The sequence below is a fragment of the Haplochromis burtoni genome, unplaced genomic scaffold (assembly GCF_018398535.1).
Source record: "Haplochromis burtoni strain Fernald_Lab_line unplaced genomic scaffold, NCSU_Asbu1 Contig_131, whole genome shotgun sequence".
Classification (NCBI taxonomy): domain Eukaryota; kingdom Metazoa; phylum Chordata; class Actinopteri; order Cichliformes; family Cichlidae; genus Haplochromis; species Haplochromis burtoni.
In genome coordinates this window covers 540,775-562,932 of record NW_024582492.1, presented here as the reverse complement: position 1 = coordinate 562,932, position 22,158 = coordinate 540,775, and the positions used below count along the sequence as shown (strand labels likewise).

The 22,158-nt window shown below is 42.2% G+C and overlaps 1 protein-coding gene across 6 annotated transcripts in view; it reads right to left on the bottom strand.

The window, feature by feature from the left end:
- Nucleotides 1-22,158, bottom strand: part of pcloa (piccolo presynaptic cytomatrix protein a) — a 56,849-nt gene that overhangs the window by 22,873 nt on the left and 11,818 nt on the right. For 4 of the 6 annotated variants that reach the window (XM_042224183.1, XM_042224185.1, XM_005930256.2 and 1 more), the window contains exons 1-4: nt 9,905-12,554; nt 4,928-9,014; nt 3,075-4,603; nt 402-2,463 (exon numbers count right to left, since the gene is read on the bottom strand). In XM_042224183.1, the coding sequence (XP_042080117.1) occupies nt 402-2,463; nt 3,075-4,603; nt 4,928-9,014; nt 9,905-12,343 (10,117 nt within the window). In that variant the 5' untranslated portion in view covers nt 12,344-12,554. The other 2 variants (XM_005930255.3, XM_005930257.2) reach the window with 2 other exon arrangements.

The following is a 22,158-nucleotide window of genomic DNA, read 5'->3' as shown; positions in this document are numbered from 1 at the left end:
TATCTGAAACAGGATGTCAGACTGTACAGTGCAGTGAACTCATATAGGAAGATGTTACACAATAATTGGGATGAGAATAGAACAGAAAATAGAAAACAGTGTATACATAAAGATACATTCAAGTCTATAGGAAACAGAAAAGTTTACAAATGATTTGCATGCACAAAGGAACTCAATATTAAATGTACTTGCACTAGAAAGGAATAAGAAGACACATTCAACAGAATGCAAAGGAAAAACAAAAACACCTCAAAAGACATGCTGAGTCTGAATGAAGAAACACAAGCTATATTTTACCCACTTTAGTAATAAATTCATGCAAGACAAACCATAACCAAAAAGTGTTAATGATGAAACACTAATTAGGAAAGAAGTGGCAGTGTAACAAGTCTGTTTTTTACCTTCGCTATCTGACATGGTGCCCTGAAGATCATCCAGCAGCACATAACTCCTACCCCTTGTTGGCTCTTCCCTGATATGTTGCTGCTGCTGGGAGTCTTGCAATGAAAGGCAAGAACCAAATTGGTCCCTTGAATCGGCTGAGATGGGAGGCAGAGGTCCCGCTGATGCACGGGCCATACCCATAGGCTGCCCAACAGGGCTCAGTGGACTCTCTTCTTCTGAATTCTGGGCCACTATGGGTATTCTGCCGCGCCCACTTTGGACAATGGGAAGGCTAGTAGGTTTGGTGCGACCAGATGGGGTTTGATAATTTGGGCCGTCTCCAGATGCTTCACCATCTCCTTTCAGCCTGAGTGAAGAGCTTGATGGGTCTCTTTTGATAGACAAGTCCAGGCCATAGCAAGATGTGGGCCTGGAGGATGGTCTTGAACGACTACCACTAGGATAGGCAGAATCCAAACCCAAGCTCTGACTCAAGTTAAGTGACCCAGCCAAGTTAGCACCCAGGGTGGATCCTAAATACTTTTGCTGCTCTGCAATATTCTTCCGAAGACCAAAGGTAATCTCATCTTGCAAGAGACGGCTGGATCTTGGGGATGCACTGGTGGACCCCAAATAGCTAGTATAGTCAGTCTCTAAACCTCTACTGTCTGTAATAGAGGAATACTTGGAGGAGATTTTAGGATCTAGTAGTGGTGTCTTATGTTTTTGGTACAACATAGATGCTGGGAGTTGTTTAGCTGCCTGCTTCTCAAGAGTAAGTCGACTGATGCTATACTTTTCTGACTTTGGATAGTGTCTCTGAGAGTAACCAGAGATGCTAGAGCTTGGTGTATAGTAGTGCTGTGAGAGACCTGTCAATTGTTCTAAGTTTTCAGTCCCACCTGTACTTCTCCTAAACTCTTGCTTAAGCTGCTGCTTTAAAAGTTTCAGTTCATAGGGTTCCTCCATGGTATCCTCTTCGTCAGGGGTCTTTCCAAAGGTATGAAGTCTGGACGTGGATCCCAAATAGTCAGTAGACCCCAGATCAGCAGCACTCCTACGAAGCAGTTTCTCTGCCTTTGCCAGCTCCCTCTCAGCCAGACTATAAGATGAGGACAGACCTGTGGAGCCTTTAGCTAGTTCTGCAGCATCTTCCAGCAGCATGTAACTCCGAGGTGTGTGGTGATCTACATCTGTGTAGTAGGAATCAGAGACAGCTGACATTGGGCTACCTGCTATACTTCCCACTTCTAAGGCTCTGAGATCAAGATGATTCCCATATTTGTCATACTTAACACCAAGGTAAGCTGATGAAGTGGGATCAGGCTGACGGCTAATGACATCATATTTCGTTGCATCGAGCTCTGAGAGTAGGGCTGCTTGTCTCGCAGCTTTCTGCTGCAACAAAAGCATTTGGTGGTAACTCTGCTGCTGGGAGGTAGTGAGCGAAGGGACAGAGGAGTAGATTGAATGAGACTGGTAGGACTGAGGTGTCTGGTAGAGAGACTGCTGAAATTGACTTTGAGCGTATTGGTACTGAGAGTATTTTCCATACTCGTGCTTGGTTTGTGGTGGGACAAAGTCATCCAATTCTGACTGAGGAGCTGTCCTGGGACGTTCAAGACCATGACTTTCAATCTCCTCATCCTCACCACCTCCTCTAGTCTCTCGGATGTTGCTAACCTCACTGTCTGACATGTAGTCTCTGTCCTCTGCAACACTCTGCAAGTAGGCCCTTTCCCTCTTCTCTCTTTCTTTAAGCAGTGCGTCCTTTCTACGATTAATGCCCATCTCCAAGTATCTTAGCTTTGCATCTATCTCTTTCTCCTCCTCATCTAATTCTGCTTGTCTTTTGCGGAGCTTGGAAGACTCGCGCTCCACCAGATCTAGCTCTCGATCAATGTCTTGTAGGATCTTGGCGCGTGCCATGTTGGAATTACGGCACATTCTTCGACGGGCTGAGCCAGTGCTATATGCTGTCTGTCCAGTGGTTGTTGACTCATCCTCTGATGGAGGATTTGGGAGAGTCCTCTTCACCTTCTTTTGAGTCCCTGTTGGTGTACCACCTGAGCCTATGCCCTGTAGGAAAAAAAGTGTTGTAAAAGTAGTTTAGTTCCCAAAATAATTGTTTAAGGAGCCTTCAGCTTCATAAACAATATGTTACTCAGATAAATTAATTAGTGATAACTGCTACATTTTATGAGTAATTAAAACAGAGCAAACTGTATAAATTTAAGTTGTTTGATAGTCTTCCTCTATAAGGATGTATTGTAGTAGAGTGATTGAAAGACAAATTGTTGATTATCTTTTTTCTAGGTAACAGTAACATATGTATTTCTGCCCATAAATATTCCACACTACTGTTGCACAAGAAATAATTTATTCACAAACCCTTGATGGATCTCTGACAGCTTAGTGTTTCCTGCAACCTCAGCTTATTTCCAACTGTTTATGTACGTATGAGATTCTCAGTGGTGAATTGCCCAGGCAGAAAACTGACTACAATACTCCATGATATTTTACCTAGAAATGGGATTAAGCTGAAGATAACTCTCCAGAAATGTCAAAATTAATCAACCAAAAGAAAAGTTTAAACACAGATCACACCATCTGAAAGTTAAAATAAATTCATATTTTTGGCTTGTGGTTTTGCTTCCTGGATTTATGTCAATTACGATGGTAGTACTTACAGTATAGCCTTCACCATACTGGGTTCCAGATGTTGCTCTTTCTTCTCCTGTTGGACTCATGGGCTTAGGATCAGACATAGATCTCTGCATGGATTTCTGTCCTCTGGGACTGGCTGGAGAGGCTTTTGATGGATCAGGACTTCCTCTTAGGTTTTGTGGGCTTGTATCACCAAGGGATTTATCATAAGACACAAACTCAAGGGATTTGCTTGGTGAGATACAAGGGGATACAGGGGAATAGAGCACTTTGGGGGATTTAGGAGGGGCCTGAAGAGTAGAAGAATCAGCTTTGAGGTTAGCAGACTGCCCTATTTCTAAGGGGGTAGGTCGTTTCTTTGGTGAGGTCCTTTCAGAATCTGAAAGCTCCATTCTGGTATCCATTCTAATGTTCCCATCTGTATCAGTTTGTATAGAAATCTCAGTGTGGGCTTGAAGAGACATCTCAGACTGCCCACCCCTATCACCTCTGGCAGTACGTGGACGGCTTTGTCTGCTTCTGTTCTGAGCCTCCCATTCATCTTGATCCTCATCATCAGTCTGCACACAACTGTCAACGCTCTTTTTAGCAGTTCTCTTTTTTCTACCTGCTGTGTAAGCTTTGCTGACTGCTTCATCCTCTTCATCTGTCTGGCACCCACTATCTGTGATCTTTCGGGCCAGTACAGTGCCATCAGGTCCTAAGACAACTGCCTCTTGTATGTCCCCACCTGGGTACATCTGACGAAGCTTTTGCTCTTCCAGTTGCAGACGGAGCTGCTCTTGGAGTCTCTGAATCTGCTCAAGCTGCTGCTGCTGCTGAGCGTAAGTTTCTTTCTGCATTATAAGGTGAGCCTGTCTTTCCTCTTCTTGCTGGGCAAGTATCTGCTGTTTCATGGCCTGCAGCTCCTCCAGTTCCTTTTGCACCATGAGTTGTTCGTGTTCTCGGAACCGCTGAATTTCCTGCCGTTCCCATTCTAATTCCTCAGCCAGGCGCTGTTGCTTGAGTTTTTCCATTTCTAGTCTCTCGCGCTCTGCCTGATACTGGCTGTCTCCAGGAACCATGGGTGAAGAAAGCGCTTCCAGTGAAGCAGCTATAGCCTCCAGAGATGCATCAGTATAGGTGTCAAGAGATAAAGAAGTTGCTGCAGTAGTTGCAGCATCACCAGCAGTAGTGCCTCCTCTAGATATCTCTAGATTGAGTGGAGCATCTGCTTGTTCTTCTGTTGCAGTAGTAGAGATGGTGGATAGAAAACTGTGGGATCGAGTAAGTGGTAGGTTCTGGAGGTTGGAAAGAGAAGGCATGGTGTCGCTGGTATGCATACCTGACAAGGTGTTGTATGCTGTACTAAATATGGACCCTGGCTGGGTGGTAATGGCATATGTAGATGGGACTGGGGCTGCAACAGAGGAATAAACCACTCCATTTGATGATCTCAAAACACTGCTTGTACCAAAGAGTGTGCCAACAGCACTTGTGACTCTATCTTGAGAATAGGGAGGAATTGTCATTCCAGCGTAAGTTCCTTTCTTGGAGTAGTCAACAGCTTCACCTGTCAAAAGTCAAAGATATCATTTCAGTCCCAGTATTACAGAATTATTAATTGTTGCAGCAAGCCATGCCTTGTTCAAATAATGAAAAAAGGTGGAAGACAAAAAAAAAACTCCAATGAGGTTCAACAAAGTAACAGCATGCAGGTACATGCAAAAAATATAATGGTAAAACAAAAAAAATGATTAAAAAAAAAAAAGAAAAAATGTCCATGCAAAACAAAATAAAAACAAAAAGTAGCCATTATTTCCACATTAGCCATGAATAAGTGGAAGCAGTTCAAAGTGACATTTAAGTGACAGGTCTGCAATGTCACTGCACTGACCTGCATCAGAAATCTTTGCTGAGGTAAGATCTACTGCACCTTCAGTTGTGCCACTGAAATTATAGCTGTTTTTACTCTTGTAAATGAAGAGACCAGCCTCTGCTAGGTTAGTATCTGACATAGAAGGTTTAATTCCACCAAACCCTCTCATGCCATAAGGCGACCTGTCATACTGATAGTGGTCGTCACGATATCCAAAGCGATCTTCAGGCAAGGGTGTGGTAGGTTGGTGAGTTGCACAACTTCCTGCAAATGGAAGCTTGTACACAACATCACAACATACAGCTCTTTTCCCTGCAGTCAGATCCACTGGTTTGCCATCGTCTGTGATTACAGCTGTAACCACTTCGGTAGACGCAGCATCCACTGAAACCACAGTGTTGAATGGTTTATTTGTGCTAAGGTCAACAGCTCCTGACACTGTGGTTGTGCCATTAGTTAATCCATTAGCAATACAACTTGCAACAGAAGCGGGTGCAATTGTTACAGGGGTGGCCTGGAGTGTTCCTCCACTCGTACTAGATCCAACTGAGAGATTAATAGGGATCTCAGCAGTAGCATGAGTAGACGGCTGAGAATCAATTGGTCGATAAATAATTTGAGAAACGGGTTCAAATGATTTGTTTTTTGTTAGCTGAAGGGGTACTGAAGAGGTCAAAGAGGTGTCCAAGTTGTCGCGTCGCTGGATTGTGGCAGCACAGGTCACGATGGTAATGCTATCAGTTACTATAGAAACTGTAGATGATTCAGCACTGAGGTTGACCACAGGGGACTGCACTGCACTGCTGTGACGACTGACATCAGTCGTAAGGGACTGATGTCTTGAGTCTGGACCAGCAGACAGATCCACACCACGTGTGGTTGATTCTGGATCCACTTTCATAGTCCTAAGATCTACCACCTCAGAAGGTTGAATAGCCTGTCCATTCTGTGCTGGCAACTGGGGCATAGGCTTCTGCATTGATATTGGGAGACCATTTGCCCTTGGAGCTGGCACTGGTGGTGGTGTCCTTTCATGAACAACAGAGACAGTGGTCCTTTGGACTTCTGTGGTAACCACTTGAGAGATGAGGTTGGGCATCACCACAGGTGGCTGTGCTGAGGCTGATATAGCCTCAATTATATGACAAGAGCTAGATACATGTTTTTCAGGGCCACAAATTTCTTGACTTTCAATGGATTCTGTGACTCGTGTATATGCCAGAGGCACCCTGGTTGTTTGAGGAGGTGTTTGTTGCTGCTGCTGCTGCTGCTGTGAATATGGTTGAGGTTGAGGCTGCTGATGGTGGTATGTCTCAGGCTGAGCTTGCCATGAAGGAGATGCTGGACCAGGGCTAGAGGGAGCATGAGTGGTAACACTATCTACAGGAGAGCTAGGCTGAGATGGCAGAGTGATGACCACATATGTGTCACGAAGATTGCTGGCATATCTTGGAGAAGAAGGAGACTTTGGTGATGGTTGAAACAATTTGCTTTCAGAAGTGGGGCTTAGATTAAGGGCTATGTCACTAGGACCTGTGGGAAGTACAGAGGGTCTTTGTGGATGTGGGGCATGGGCAGGTGATGAAGGCTGTGAGCCAGGCTTTGGTGCAATTGGTGGTTTAACACCATGTCCTGGTTTGTGGCTATCCCCAATTCCAACGGGGATGGATGGCTTTGGGGGTACAGGAGGGGGAACATGAGGTTTGTATGTTGGAGTAACTACTTGTCTTGTAGGTGATGCTTGAGCTGTAGTCATAGTCACTGTCTCTTGCCTTACTGGAGCTGCTGAAGCCTGAGGTGGAAGTGGAACTGGAGCTTTCCTGGGAAAAACAGTAGGTTTTGGAGGAGTGGGAGGAGGGAGCGGCGGTGCAACAGGTTCTTCTGTTTTTTCCTGAGAATTAGCCCTACGCAGGACAGTTGGCTTCGGGGGCACAGGTGGGGCAGTTGATACTACACTTGGTATACCAGGTGTATACTGGGGGACTGTAGGCAAGGGTGATACACTGGCAATCACAGGAGCTGATGTTTTTGTAGATGCACTAGTCAAGTCCACAATATCACCTTGGGTTGCTAGGATTGTGGTTTCAGGTTGCTGATCTGATGTGGGTGATGGAAACGTTTCTTTCACAGGCTCAGTTTCCATTGCTGATGGGACATCTGATACAGGATTTTTCTCCACTTCCTTTTTAGGTATAATTTCATCATCAGAAGATAACTCTCCTGAAGAGCACTGCGTTACTTTTAAGTCTGGAATAGGGTGGAGTGCCTTTCTAGATGCAGTGGCTTCTACTTTTGGCTCATGCTGAGTTGGACTTGTTCCAGGAGTCAGGACTCTTTTCATTAGCTCTTCATAGGCAGTTTCAGCATCCAACAATGGCTTCCCATCCATGTCTAATGTTATTGTACTGCTTTTGGAAACAGTAATATCAGCAGGCTGCAGCACAATTTCTGGGTTAGTGCTTTCCTTTTTTGCCTGCATATTTTGGTATTCCTGCTCTAGCTGCATGAATTCCTTTCTTTTCTTTATCATGTCTTCATAAACTTCATCTGGCGATCGCAGCTTTTTGGGCTGAGTGGGAACAGTAATCTTCTCTGTGTCCTCGAGATCAGCTGTCGAATTGTCAATAAGAGATGCATATGCATAATCTTCGATGAGCATGCCTCCATATAGGGACTCTTTTTCTGGCTGAATTTCACCTTTGTCAGCTGTTGGAGACTTGGCCCTCAGCATTATCTCCTCATAGGCTTCATCAGCAGATCTGAGAGGTTTTTTCTGTGGTTTATCAACATTTTGATCATCTGTTGGGGAGTGAAGAGATACAGACATGGGCAGCTGATAGGTTTTCTGGACTGCCGCAATCTTTGCAGCATGGATTTCCAATCCTTCAGGATCTGATTCAATACTGGGTGAAAAGTCTGAGCAAGATGATCGTCTAATCTCCTCCATTTCAGCTTCCTGCCTCTGCTCTTCAGTTGGTGAGGCATCTTCAATAGGGGAAAGGTTGCTTGGCGGTGTCTTTTGATGCTCTCGCCTCCTCTGGGCTCGAATCTCATCTTTATCTTTTTTGGATTTTTTCCCTGAGCCCTTCTGTTTTTCTTGCTCCCTGAGCAGCTCCTCCTCTTCCCGTAACTCTTCTTCCTCAGAAGAGTCTTCGATAGTTGGCAGCATTTGACCAGGTTGTCTGTGTTTGGCTTTCCTGTGCTGTTTACCTTCACCACTGCGGATATGGCTCGGACTACTGCTATCACTGTCTTCATCCAGTGATGAGAGGGATGTTGGGGAAGTTCCAGGAGTGAAGCTGGACGCATGTAGACTGGAAGACCCCTCACCTCTAGACCGATCATCTGGAGAATCTGTCAGGCTTTCCATTTCAGGCTCTCCATCATCATTGGGTATAGACACAGGGCTGCTAGTTGTATTCAGCTCCATAGTTTGGAATTTGCGAACTGCAGTACCACTTTGTTGCTTCCCTTCTTTTGTTTCTGCTTCCATATCTTTGTTTATATCATGTTTATCCACTAAAGTACCAAATTCCTTATCTTCATCATCTGGGCTTATGGTGCTTTTCTTGGTAAGCCGTCTGACTTTCCCTGTCGTGCCCTTCTCTACAGTTTCTGTTTTCTTTTGTTCCTTTTGTTTCTTCTCGTCCTCTCTGATCTTTCGCCGAACTAGGTTTTCCTCATCAGATTGTGAAGCATCTTCATTCTCACTCATTTCCATTATCTGTTTTCGGATAAATTCTTCATCATCTCCTGACATAGGGCTTTCTTTTCCAAAGCTTTCACTGCTATCGTCCAGGGAATCTGCCTTGACATCCATGGGCACAAGGAGCTTTTTCTTTGTGGTACCATTGCCGTTCTTATCAGAAACCACTCTGTCCTCTTCTGAGCTAGGAGAGTCAGGTGAGAGAGGAAGCACTTCTAATTTACGCCTGGCCTTTAGAGTGTCTGTTTTTTTCTCCTCTTCTTGTGTGGTTGCCTGGGCCTCAAGGATGGGCAGGACAGTGCTTTCTAGCTTTGCTAGGTCTGATGGACTGGTTGGGCTGCCTTCCTTGACAGCTGCTTCTTTAATTCCAGGCTCTTTCAAGGTCTCCACTGTTTTCACCTGATGAATAAAAAAAACAAACTTTTTCAGTATATATGCTTAATTTCTGACAATTACGAAGACAGTTGTTTTAAATAAGCACAACATGCAAGTTCATATGAATTTAGGAATGACAGGAATGAAAAATGAAGATTTAAAATATATTTCAGGAGTTAATAGGAATGACTAGTGTGGGGTACTTTCGACAATGACCATATGAGAGCAAAACCTTGAACTATTATCCAGCTCTTACTATTCCACTTTTCAGGAATGTCATATGCTTAATGAGTAATCCAAACATTAAACTGTATATTTAACAATTTAGACATACATTGTTTAATTTGGCACAAAATTAAGTGAGCATTTTTATTATAATTAATATCTTTGTGTACTTGAAGTAGATAATCATGGTATTGTAATGTAATGACTCATTGTGTTTCAATGTGTGTGTAATAACATGTCAGCTCATTTAACTAGCTCTTTGGAAGTGTCTACTACTGTATTTCCCTCATTTGTGCTTCTTCTATTTTAACATGTGAGTAATATTGCTTTCACTATCTGTCATTCATTTGGCACAACAAGAAGTCATTAAAAGCAACTCTGATACATCAAATTAGCTGAGGAGGAATCTATTTAGTGTAGCAGCATGTTTTTAAAGAACTATTAATATTTGGTCCAAGATTATCAATAATTTTATTGCAAGGTGAAGCAGTAGGATATATTGTTCTACCAATACTTCATTCAACCTCTAGTAAAACCCATCTGGAATGAACAATTTTTCATTTCCTCCAACTGTAAATTCTTGTTTTGTATTTAAGTTATTTAAGTTTTTTTGTTTTTGCAATGGTCAAGCAGTTCCGAAAGATCATTTTTTCTAATCTACCTCTACATCTGCTAAATACTATGGTCACCTCAGAAAGTTCGGCTTCATCATTGAGTTTTTCAAGGGGCTCCTTTTCCTCCTCCACGTTAGTGTTTTCCTCCTTCGGGCTGCTGTCCTGCTCACTTACTACAGAAACTGGGATTTCAGGTTCTGTGACAGGAGCTGAAGATACTGATAGAGGCACACCTCCATTTTCAAAAGCTGTCTCTGATACTTCATCCTTCTTTGATATTGCATCCTCGCCTACATCAAACTCTGCAGTGCCTTCTTTGTCGCACACTGCGTTTGCCTCTGATACTGAAATAGTTGTCTGCATGTTGCCAGCAACAGGTTGTGACTCATCGTCGTTTTTGTCACATTCTGCTTCGTTCTTCTCTTTGATTGACAATTGCTCATCGCCGCCTGTCACAGCTGATGTATCTTCCTCTGCTTCGTGTTGATTTTCAGCAATACTCTTTGTCTTTTGTGAGCCCATCTCTGACTCATCTTGGAAAAGGTTCCCCTCACTGGCTTGATCGCTGACATTTGTCTTACTGGTAACAGCTGAGGATAACGCGCTGTCTACACTTTGCACTGGCACCTCATTGACCATTTGTGGCTCTTTGAAGTCAGGGGGTGGTGGAACAGAGATAACCGTTGCATTGTCAGATTTATTATCTGATTTTAACACCGTGGCTTCGGGTGTGCACTCTTCTTCGACCGCAGTCTTTCCTTTCTCCTGTGACTTCTCTGACAAGCATGCTGTTTCAATAATGCTCTCCTCAGCTGGCTCATTCTTTGTTCCTGCTTTTATCTTGTTCTGTATATCTATTTCTTCTTTTGGCATTTCCTCTGGAACAGTTGCAGCCGGCTCTAATCCCGTTGCAGATTCCTTCTTGTCGAGAAGAGGAGATGAATTTTCTGTATTAGTAACATTCTGTTCCAGAGGTTTCTGGTTAGTTTCATTATGAACTGTATTCTCCTCATTTTCTTTTTCTTCAGCAACTTCCTCGTCATTTGGTTTTACCTCAGTAGTTATCGGTACACATGCATTTGTTTTAATCTCAACTGATGTTCCCTCATCAGCTCCCTCAGGTGCTTTCTGCGCTGTTGTGTCTACCTCATTATTAAGTTCCTGAGAAACTTTATTTTCAGCGATGTTCTCCTCATTTGATTTCTCCACAGCTTTAGTTTCTCCTTCAAACTGAGCAACAGGAGAGGATTTATCTGCCAGATCAAGTAATGTGGGCTCCTGATCTTTTTCTGACTGTTCATTTTTCACTTCGTTTGCCTGACCTTTTCCCTCTGAAGCTGAGACAGGATGCTTTTCTGATACTGCAGAAGAAATTTCAGGTTCTGCACTTGCTGCCTGTTTTTGTTTTAATTCTTCATCAGCTTTATCAGGTTCAAGGACATCAACTTGTTCAACAGGGGACGCAGAGTTTTTCGGTTCTACTTCTGCACTAACATCACTCTTGACATTAGGTGTTGTTCCACTGTCAGGTGGAGTGTGATCTGCTGGAGTAACTTGTGGTTCACCTATCAGGGGTTTCTTGGCTAAAACCTCTGTTGTTTTCTCCTCTTTCACACTTGCAGCTGTAGTATCAGGTTGAACAGGAGCTGTTTCCTGTCTAACTGCTTCAGGGATCAAAGCAGGCTTTGGCTCAGCTGCATTTGTTGTCACTTCTGGATGCTTTTCTTGACTGGGTTCCACTTTCTTACTATCTGCCAGGGGAGCGGCAGCCTCACTTTGCGTAATCTCGGGATTTGGCTCAGTTTCTGCCCCAGCAGGGTCTGTTGTCTTGTCTAAACCTGCATTACTCAATGGATTTTGTGTCTCACCTTCCACAGGGAGAGAAAGGTCCTCTGTGGGTTTCTCAGAACTACTCTGATGTTGCACAACTGCTGGGATTTCACTGACAGTTGCACTCTGTGCTTGTTGCTCATCATTAGCTATCTCTGTACAGGGATGAGGATGGTCCTCTGATTCTTTCTCAGAGCTACTCTGTTGTTGCTCAGCTGCTGGGAGTTCACCGACAGTTTGTTGATCAGAATCAAATGGCTCTTTCCCTGGCTGAGGGGGATCCTCTGCTATTCTCTCAGAGCTGTTTTGCTGTTCCTCAGCTGGTGGGGCTACATGGGTACTATCAGCTAAACTCTCTGAAACAGGAACTTCTTTCTCAGGGTAGATGGCATTCTCATCTTCTTCTTGTTGTTCTGTTGTCTGTGGTGGGTCATGCGAACTGTTCTCAGGAGGAGGAGTGCTATGATTAGGTGAAATTACCGCACTATCAAGCTCAGCCTCAGGGGGTGCTAATTTGGTCTCAGAAGTTGGTGGGGTTAGGTTTGCTGGTTCTACTACTGGAACCTCTTTCTCACGGTGAATAGTATGCTCATCTGCTAGTGTTTGATTTTGTTCTTTTGAGTGTAAACCATTCTCAGGAGAAGGAATACTATGATTAGGCGAAATCAGTGCACTCTCAGGCATGGAGTCAGTAGGGGTTGTGGTCACTACTTTGGTTTCAGAAGCTTGTGGGGTTAGGTTTGCTGGTTCTACTACAGGAACGTCTTTCTCAGAAAGAATAATATTCTCACTTGCTAGTGTTTGGTTTTGTTCTTTTGATTGTGAACTGTTCTCAGGAGGAGGAATACTATGATTAGGTGAAATTAGTGCACTATCAGGTGTTGATTCAGAGGGGGTTGTGGGGACTACCTTGGTCTCAGAAGCTGGTGGGGTTGGCTCTGCTGGTTCTACTACAGGTTTGCTATCTACAGCAGCAGGGGGAGGTGTGGAGGAGGGAACAGGACCAGGAGGCTGCTTCTTCGGGGAAGCCATGGATGATGGTGAAACATCTCCCAGCTGGCCTGACATCGCTCTTTGAGTTTGACAGGTGAGGCAAAGCCATTCTTTCTGTAAGACAAACATTAAAAAAACACTGTTAGTAATTTTGCCTGAATGTTTTTACAACCCAAAGTCCAACTGTGTAGCATCCCCTCTTCTTGTGAGGGAAGAGACAATATGCAGCTCTAAAACCAATATATATACCTTTCAGCATTGATGGCTGGCATCAGATGCAAGCTTGAGAACTGATCTGTCCTCTTTAGTCCTCTTAGAGAACACAGCGTCCAAAGAGACTTTTAAAATTCGATTAATCTGACCTGACCACAGAATATTTTTCCATTTTACATCAGTTCATTTTAAATGAGTTCTGGCACAGAGAAGACAGCAGTGTTTCTGGATCATGCTCGCATATGGCTTCTTTTTTGCATGACAGAGCTTTAACCTACAGTTGCGGATGACACAGTGAACCACGTTCTCAGATGGAGATTTCTGGATGTGTTCCTGAGCCCATGCAGTGATTTCCATGACAGAGTCAGGCTTGTTTTTAATGTTGTGCCTTGTTCCTTGCCCAAATAGATTTGTATACTGTAAACTATTCAAAGTCTTTACAATTTTGAGGAACAGTATCCTTATTATTAATTGTTCTACAATTTAGAAACTGTTTTGCAGGTTGGTGAGACTCTGCCCAAAAGATGCTCTTTTTATCATTATAATTCTAACACTGTGAAACAAAATGTTTCTGCACATTTAAAATGTCACTGTGACAAGTTACCCTGTGACAGTATAACTTCTATTTTCAAGGGGAGCTTTTACTTTTGTGGGACTTAAGAGATAGGTCCATGCATAATGCATAGTAATGGGACCAGGGGTTTACCAAGGCATGTCAGAAAGGGTTGGGTGGCCTATGCCGACATTTATGAGGCAAACTAAGCACAGAGACTGCATTATTATAGGTTTTGCTGTGTATGTGTACAAGTATATATGAACATAAACAGTGCATCTGTATCAGCAGAATTTTTACATCTGTTGTCATCAGCAAAATGTTAATTAAACACTTCAAACATTAGCAATTTCAGGGGTGCTGGTTTAGTTTACCAGTTACCTAACATGGAGATCCAAGTTTGAATCCACCCTGTTACTATTTACTGCATATCTTTCCCCTAGCTTTCCTGTCTTCTTTCCACTGTCCTATTGCAAAAAAGCTCCCTCCTCACCCCCCCCCCCCTTTCCTACTTAGTTAGCATGCAGAGGATCTTTTCCAAAGATCCTCAGCTTCTTAAATATGTCATTTACCTTCATTACATCTCTAATATGATTGTGATACACAAAAAACTGTAAAGAATATTTTTTTGCAATATTTTCGCAATAACTTCCTGCTTAAAATTGCATGGGATGTAATTCTGGAAGAGGACACGTGCTGACATAACTCTAACTTCTAATGTGTTGTCTCTGAGCTCCAATAAAGCTCTGCTAGAATGCCAATCCTATTATGGCTGGGTTTTTCCAGGGCACTCACGTAAACAGAGGACACTTGGGGAGCAAGGAACTATTTAATGTAGGGACACAAGACCAGACCAAGTAGTCTGGAAAAGCAAAGCAAAAAACAAACAAACCACAAAACACCTCATTTCACATTTTGCCAAGTGCTCTGATATTCTTCTGTGAACCTCTCTTGTGAATGTCTTCGCCTGGCTTAGCAGCAGGGTTTATGCTAAATTCATAAAAGATCACAGGCTGTATGCTAAGCCATGCAGCAGACAAGCCACCTCTGTCCAAGCGCAGACAGAGAGAAAGAAACAAGGAGACGGGAGGGGAGGAGAGAAGATGACAGAGGGAATGTTGCAGCAGCACAGTCAGATTAAATAAGACATGATATGCCATGTTTTAGACCTTGCCTATAAAATAAACCTTACTCTTGTTCCGTACTGTACACTTTACCTGAAATGACAGTTGGGTATTCTAACTCACGAAGGAACAATATTTTAGTATATATGAAATAGCAACTCAAAAATGATATTACTGCATGTGTGTATGTCCAAGTATTATCCATTTGACCTCTTCTGTGGGTCCCTGCTCAAACAACTTGAGACAGGAGCTCCTCCGGCTTGAGGGCTGCATCAGTTAAACCAGAGAGGGCAGGCGCTGATAGCTGGAGTGATGGCCGCCGATAGGAAATGCAGGAAATCAACTCAGACTGTCGGTCAGCCTCAGCCACTTCACAGCCAGTCATCGCCAACGTTATCAAGACATCAGAGCTGGAACACCTACAGCTATTACTGCTCCTTTTAATACACTTACTGTAATCATTGTGTCTCTTATAGCTAGTGAGATAAACCAAACCAAGCCTTTTAAGCCTTGAATCACTGCCCCATTGAATTAAATGTGCTAATTTTATCTACAATACAACTCACTGGCAATCTCAAATGCAGTTCCTATCTTACAGTTATCCCTCTGAAAAGCAGTCAATAAATTGTACCGCTAGCTTTATACAAAACTAGACAAGGCAACTTTTTCACTGCAGATGTCAGAACCTTAATACACATCCCGGATGTCCTTTGGCCCCAGAAAATATGCAGTGAATAAGTAACCTCGGTATCTGAGTTTTGGCTTAGCATATGCCTGACAAAATGAGCAACTTGGGCTCTGGTAAGAAACAAGGGACAGAGTATTCTCAAACTAGAAGTCAGACTGTAATGCTTCATTCACAGTCTTCATCTATTTCTACCATCAGAAAAGATTTCTCACAGGTCTCAGCAAAGTCATCACAAATTCTATTTACAGGGTGATGAAACAGCATCTAAATTAGCAAGAATCTTACACTACTCTCTGAGACTCACCACGTAATCAAGCCATCTCATCTCGTGGTGAAACCTGAATTAGTCACGAAAGCAGTCTTTTTGTACTAGTGCATTTAGACTTGCGTGTAATGGACAAACTGGCCTCAGACTGTATGACAACTGTATATCCATGTACATGAAAAATGATGAACATCAATCGACAGCTTCCATTCTCTGACTAAATCACAAAGGGCCAGAATCTGTTTCACAGCAGGAAGTAGTTGGCATTAGCTGCTTTCTTATTTCAGATTAGAGTGTGCATGACGCAGAGCAGGTGAGAACTTCTTACTTGTTGGGAATTCAGTGGGAATATTACCTGTACTATTTCTACATCAGCACAAATCCAATGAGTTGAACACACTAGGGAAGTTCAAACTGCATCAAGAATTTGTGATGTCACGAGAACCAAGAAGAACGTTCAGGGTCTCCGTTTACAGTGCAAAACTACTGAGCTACCGCTGATTTCTTATTTTATTAGAAATTTTTTTAAAGTGGTCTTGAGAAATAGTGAAGGTCTTGCAGTGCTTTTATTTGGATACTGGGTGTTTTTTCACTCATTGTCAGTCCAGTCTTGTACCTGACCTTTTTTTCTTGTTTTTTTTGGAAAAAATGGTGGAGGTCCATGGTCATGTCATGGTTTGAGGTTGTTGGGGATCATGCCATGACAATTTGATTCACCATATAAGATCACCTGGAAAGGGCCTGATTGGCAGCAGTATGACAATGATCCCAAACACTGCCAATGAAGTAAAAGCATACCAGGATAGAAAAGCCCACAATGGAACACTGTCAGTCATGGATTGGCCTCCTCGGGCCCGGACCTCAAAATTATTGAACCGTGTGGAATTATTTTCACAGAGAACAACACAAAAACCAGCCAACATCCAAGGAAGAGCTTTAAATGTCTTTCAAGGAGCCTGGAGAACTATTCCTGAAACCTACTTGAAATTGAAAGGAATCTTACCTAAGAGAGTTCAGGTAAAAGTGTGGAAAAATAAAGGTGGTCATACCAAATATTGACTTTCATTATTTCATTATAACTGCCTTTTATCCTTTACTTCCATGTGTGTTGTCATGTTTCAATAGACTGCTGGACCTACTTTCTATTTTCCTTACTAAATATAGAGAAATGAAAGATGGCTGAAGAGTTTTGCACAGTACTTTATCTATCCACAAAAACAAAACCAAAAAATCTGAATTTTTTACATAATGATCTTTTCTACATCAGCTTTCAAATAAATATGACATGCCTCTGTAAGATAGCTGTGATGGCTTCTGCAAATCGCATCATGGATGATTCATGTAACCTAGGGAGTCACTCACGCACATCACCGTCAAGGATTTTCTGATATCACGTGGGCACCAAAGAGCTGACAAACACTAACACCCACAAAGATGAATTTGTGGCAATGTTGTTGAAATGCATATACTCAGATAAAAAGCATAAAAAACCTTGGAAAATAAATACAAACTCCCTCTCTCTTCCTACATGAAGCTCTCAAACAAGCACGAGCTCAAACATGAATGAATCATGACAGACTCAGAAATTTTCCATCTCCGTCAGGCTTCCTCCAAGGACGGAGAAAGAAGACAAACTGAAAACCGCAGACAGGAATCAGATGCTGGGACGAGGCTGACCATACCCATGTTAGGTTATTGTCTCCAACTGAGAGTAGGAGTGTTGTGAAGGTCGGCGCAGCTCTTTGATTAACACGAAGGATCCTATGAGGGTTTGGCTCATCTAAATTTAGACAGCGCTTGGCCCACAGACTTGGTGAAGTCGCTTCCTCTTACCACTGCCTGCACTTTACACATTCTTGGACATATCCACACATACATATACTTTTCGTGCATTTTGATGAGATTTCTTTCTATGACTTTTCCTCTGAACTTCAGAAGCGTCGTTTTAAACAGATGATTTAGAGGAAGATGGGACAGATGGATAAAACAGATGAAAGGGAGGCAGTGGAAAAAAGACTGATAATGTTGGGTTAGATGCAAGACAGGATGAAAGAATGAGGGGAAGATGATAAGTAGGGAGAATAACAGTCAAGGCTATAGGCAGAAGGAGAAAATGAACATAATACAGCACACTGAAGGACAAGCTGAACAGTAAAGGGAAGGAGCTTAATGACCATTGGAAATGACTCAACATCAGCTACTGCCAACAAGCTTAACGTTATCACCCTGTATATCTGCAAATCAACTGCCAAGAGGACAGGACAAGCTGCAGTTTGTGACTGCCCAGAATGACTTTAAAATGTTACACTAGAGATTGTGAATGTTTTTGACGTCATTTGTACATACATTGGCAAAAGTTCCTGCCATTCTTCCAGGTTAACGCCTCTTCATCAGCTTTTTTTTTTGTAGTGTCTTTTCATTAATTAGGTTTTCCTTTATCATATGTAGACTGGAGAGATAATTCCATATTGCAGTTAACTTGCCTCATGTATTTATGTCAAGTAAGATGAGATGATCATTTTCATCCTGGTTACTCTCATTGCTCTCATCATCTTGGTTAGCTGATTTTAAAAAGTAAAATGCCCTAAAACACCCTCTATTTCTCTAAAAATAAGATGCATCGGAGTTGTTTCCACCACTGTAATTTTTCCTTAAGCAAGCGAAATAAAAGGTGCTCGTGATGATGTTTCTAGGTGCTAGCAAGTTAAATATGCCACCTTCAGAAAGAGCCAGATTAGCTGTTTCACACCCTTTCTATTCTTTGTGCTTAAGCCAATGCTACCCACCTGCTGGGGTTACCTATTCCAGTCAAGTATTGGCAAGAAAGGGGAATAAAAGGACATTTATGGGTCTATTCCTTTAATATTTTAATATTAATGTTATTTTACATTTAAGCCCACAAATGAATGACATGTCTTGACAATGGTGATATCTGGATGTATATCACCAGATAATTAGCAAAAACACAATATAATCCACTATATGAATGATAAGGTTAAAAGGCTAGAGACTAATGCTCTTTTTGCAGCACCGCTCGTGCATGTTTCTGTCATAAAGCTCTAGCTCAAATTAAAATCTGGAAGTCTCTGCCCTTTTCCCATTGATGAGCATGCTCAGTGGCCAACTTAATTACAATTCACTAGACCGCAAGCAGCATATCACAGCATCAGCTCCTTTGCGAGCCAAAAAAGATCTTTGTTCTAATCGGTGTCTCCGCGTTAAGGATGTTAACATCGTGGTCTCAATGTGTTGTATTCACACTTACATGCACAAATGTTTATGTAATTCTCAAATGAATCATGAAAGTAAACGTTACATGAGTGGTAATCGCCTTAAGGTTTGAGAACTGGGCTCGAGACGAGGAGATTGTAGGCTTTAATGACAAAATAAGAAGCAAAACCTGAGTGGGGAATTTGAATAAGTCCCATCCTGCTACCATCCTCTGGGAATGCATTTAGCAAAATGTTAGTGAAGCAGAATGTTGCAGGACAAAGTATAAGCCTACTGAGGAATATTCCCTGGATAAATGAAGGTTTAACAGGTCAATTATCCCATTATAAATACAAATCTTTTACTCAAATCAAACCTGACAGTTGACAGAAAAGAGCCTCAGTGTTTCAATTCTGTCATGACGATACTGTCAGAATATTTCATTCCACTGTGGAAGGTGAATGAAGACGAGCTGGAAGAGAGAAGGACAAAGTGTTTGTTGATGTGTAAAAAGTCTGTTTTTAAAGTGGGTTTGACACAATATATATACACTTCTAGCCTAGGGATTAAGGACAGGGAGAAGTTTCAGTGCATATTCTGTGTGCATCTGTGTTTGTTTATCTAGTTTATCTCATAAACTGTCTGCATGAGTCAGCTTCTTATCGAAATCAAAAAAGTGACAGGGCTTTGTTCAAATTTTAAATCAAGTGTTTCGCTCCTTTCAGCAGTTATGAATTACATTTCAAAACAAAGAAAGAATCTTTATAGAGAAGTTTTTACTCTGCACATCCCCTCGGCTATATAAAGAGTTTTTGGTTTCTTCAAGGTCATTATTTTGATTTTATAGTTCAAAACATTGATATAGTCGCTATAGCTGACTGTTGGATTGTCAGATATTTTGGTCCATATCGACATGACAGCATCACACGGGTAGATTTGTGGCTTTACATTCATGAAGCCAATTTCCTATTCCATCACATCCCAAAGCAGCAAAGATTGAGTATGTGGGTAACACCCATGAAAACTTGCCAAATATTCTCTGCCTATGCCAAAGAGCTTATTCTGCCATTGACTGTTGTTTTGAGCTTCTGGTACCCCAGGTTCCTGGTTAGCAGTACCTGTGAGCATGGACACTTCTACAGAGGTCACTTGGTGTCTGCTCCAAGAATGCTATGTTTGACTGATCTGAATAGGACATGTGCCATGGGGCAACTGCAAGCTGGTGTTCTGCAAACCCAAGTTGCAGCATTATTTGGAGTGAGCCCTGCTACCATCTCCAAATTAAAGCCCAAATCCCATATAATCAGGATGTCAGAGACAGGCCGTGAAGTGGACGTCCCAAGAAGACGACAACACAAGAAGACAGTTCCCTCACCCTGTCGGCAGTCAAGAACCATAGGCAGTCTTCTACAGTACAGGTTTGGAGGATGTTATAGCCGACTGTTCTCTACCCAGACAATCTGGGATAGACTGCAGACAGCCAAACTCTAGTGGAACCTGAATATGTAGAGAAACTTTATGTCCAGCAATGAGTCCAGATTTTGCCTCTTGCAGTTGATCAGAGGGTCAAGGCCACTTAACACTTATGGGATTAGCTTGAGCTTGGAGCTTTTGACTAACAGTGTGTTACCATGCTGGTGACCACCACGAGGATGAGGTGCCTTGCTGTTGGGGCTGTGTAAGGTTTTTTCCACATTCTACTGACGCCCCTGTTTGTTAAATGAATAAATTGTTAAGTTGGCAATTTGTCTTGTTTCTTCAGACTTCAATCATCCAATGCAATAAACGACAACAAACAACAATCAATAGCAAAATAAGCTATTTGGCAGCCCACATACCCACAACCCACATACTCAACTCTCTTTTTTTAAAGCAAACCACACAATCACCTTTAAGTCACAAGTGCAATATTGGTTATACTCCAATTACATGTTTCCTTCAAACTTGCAAAAAGAAAAGTGTGTATTCTAACAAACATTACTCACGACAGAGACACAATTCAAGACAAAAGCCAGAAATGCCTGCATATTACACCGATGTCTCAGCATATGACAGATTTTTTTTTTTCAGGCAATGCAAAAGAAAGAGGCACAATTTGACCTCCAGAATCTATTAGCACGACAATATAGTGCACAACCATTTTTATGTTGGCATAACTAGGGCTGGCTGTTTCCTATACATGAATAAAATCTTATATTATGTTAGGATTCTTGCATTATCATATTTTCTGCCTGACAGTCAATTCTGCCCACAGGTGCTGTTCATGTGACTCGCAGGCGTGAGTCACGAGTGCTAAAACAAACCGCAACAGTCAGGTTGTCATGGTCTGCACTGCTTAGGGCAGCATGGGCTGGCACCCATATCCTTTGTGACACCCCTTTCCTCCTCCACCCCCCCATGGGATTCCTCTTTCTGTCACAACCATATCTCTTGTCTCCTCTCGCCTCTGCTTTGGGCCTGTCCTCCTCCATTCTGCAATGAAATGTTATCTGTCTGCGTGTTTTTTCATCTCAGTGCTCTCTTACTTTCATTTCATGCTTAAAAAGAAGACTGTGGTTTTAATATTTGACATTTTAATTAAAAAACAAAATCATAAAAAGACGCTTGTGAAGTTTCTGGTCTATTTCTTATAACTTGTCAGTCAAGGTAGCTCCCTCCAACTGCTCTTCCTTTACCAATACCTATATTCTCCAATAAAGATGAAAGGGACCACTTTAAACGTGGGATAAAAGTTAATCCTCTTGCCTTTTTTTTTTTTTTTTTTTCAAAAAATGCATGAAAATGATTTTTTCACAGGTGAAGCTAAGCTGTTTCCCCTCACCCACTTAAGGTCATTTAATAGTCAGACTGAGATAGTCCAAAATCCACAAAACCAACTTTCTGCTTTATCCAAATTAGACCCTTCCCTGCTGGTGAAGTAAAAGCACGTGTTGCAGTGCTGACAACAAGGGGCAAGTGCCAGAATCTGTGTCTTCATGTGTCTCTGCTTGCCTGTCCTTTGCTCTCAGTGTGATGAGGCCCCACTGCTGGCACACTTGACGTATTCGCTTGGTGGTGAAAATTTAAGTCTTGCTAAGCATTTAAAATAAATTTTGAAAACTGCAAATTCGAAAGGAGATCATTAGAATTTCTTCTAGAATAGAGCATGAAGGGTTCTATATAAAAAGGAAGGATCTACCATTCATAGCCTAACCAAGGTGTAAGATCTGTTAATATGGCAACTGAGACAGCAACTTGCTAGATGCATTTCTCAGTAAAAATAAATAAATAAAATCAGTTTAACTTGTGAGATATATTCTTATTCAGGTGCCAACAAAATCAACCAAAACACATCCGCAAACACACACGCAGACACACACATTCACCTTAATGTCTAAAAATACCCTCACAGCCTTCCAATGTGGCCATGTGCGGGTCTCTGTGGGTTGCCTGGTGCGGCATAAGAAAATACAC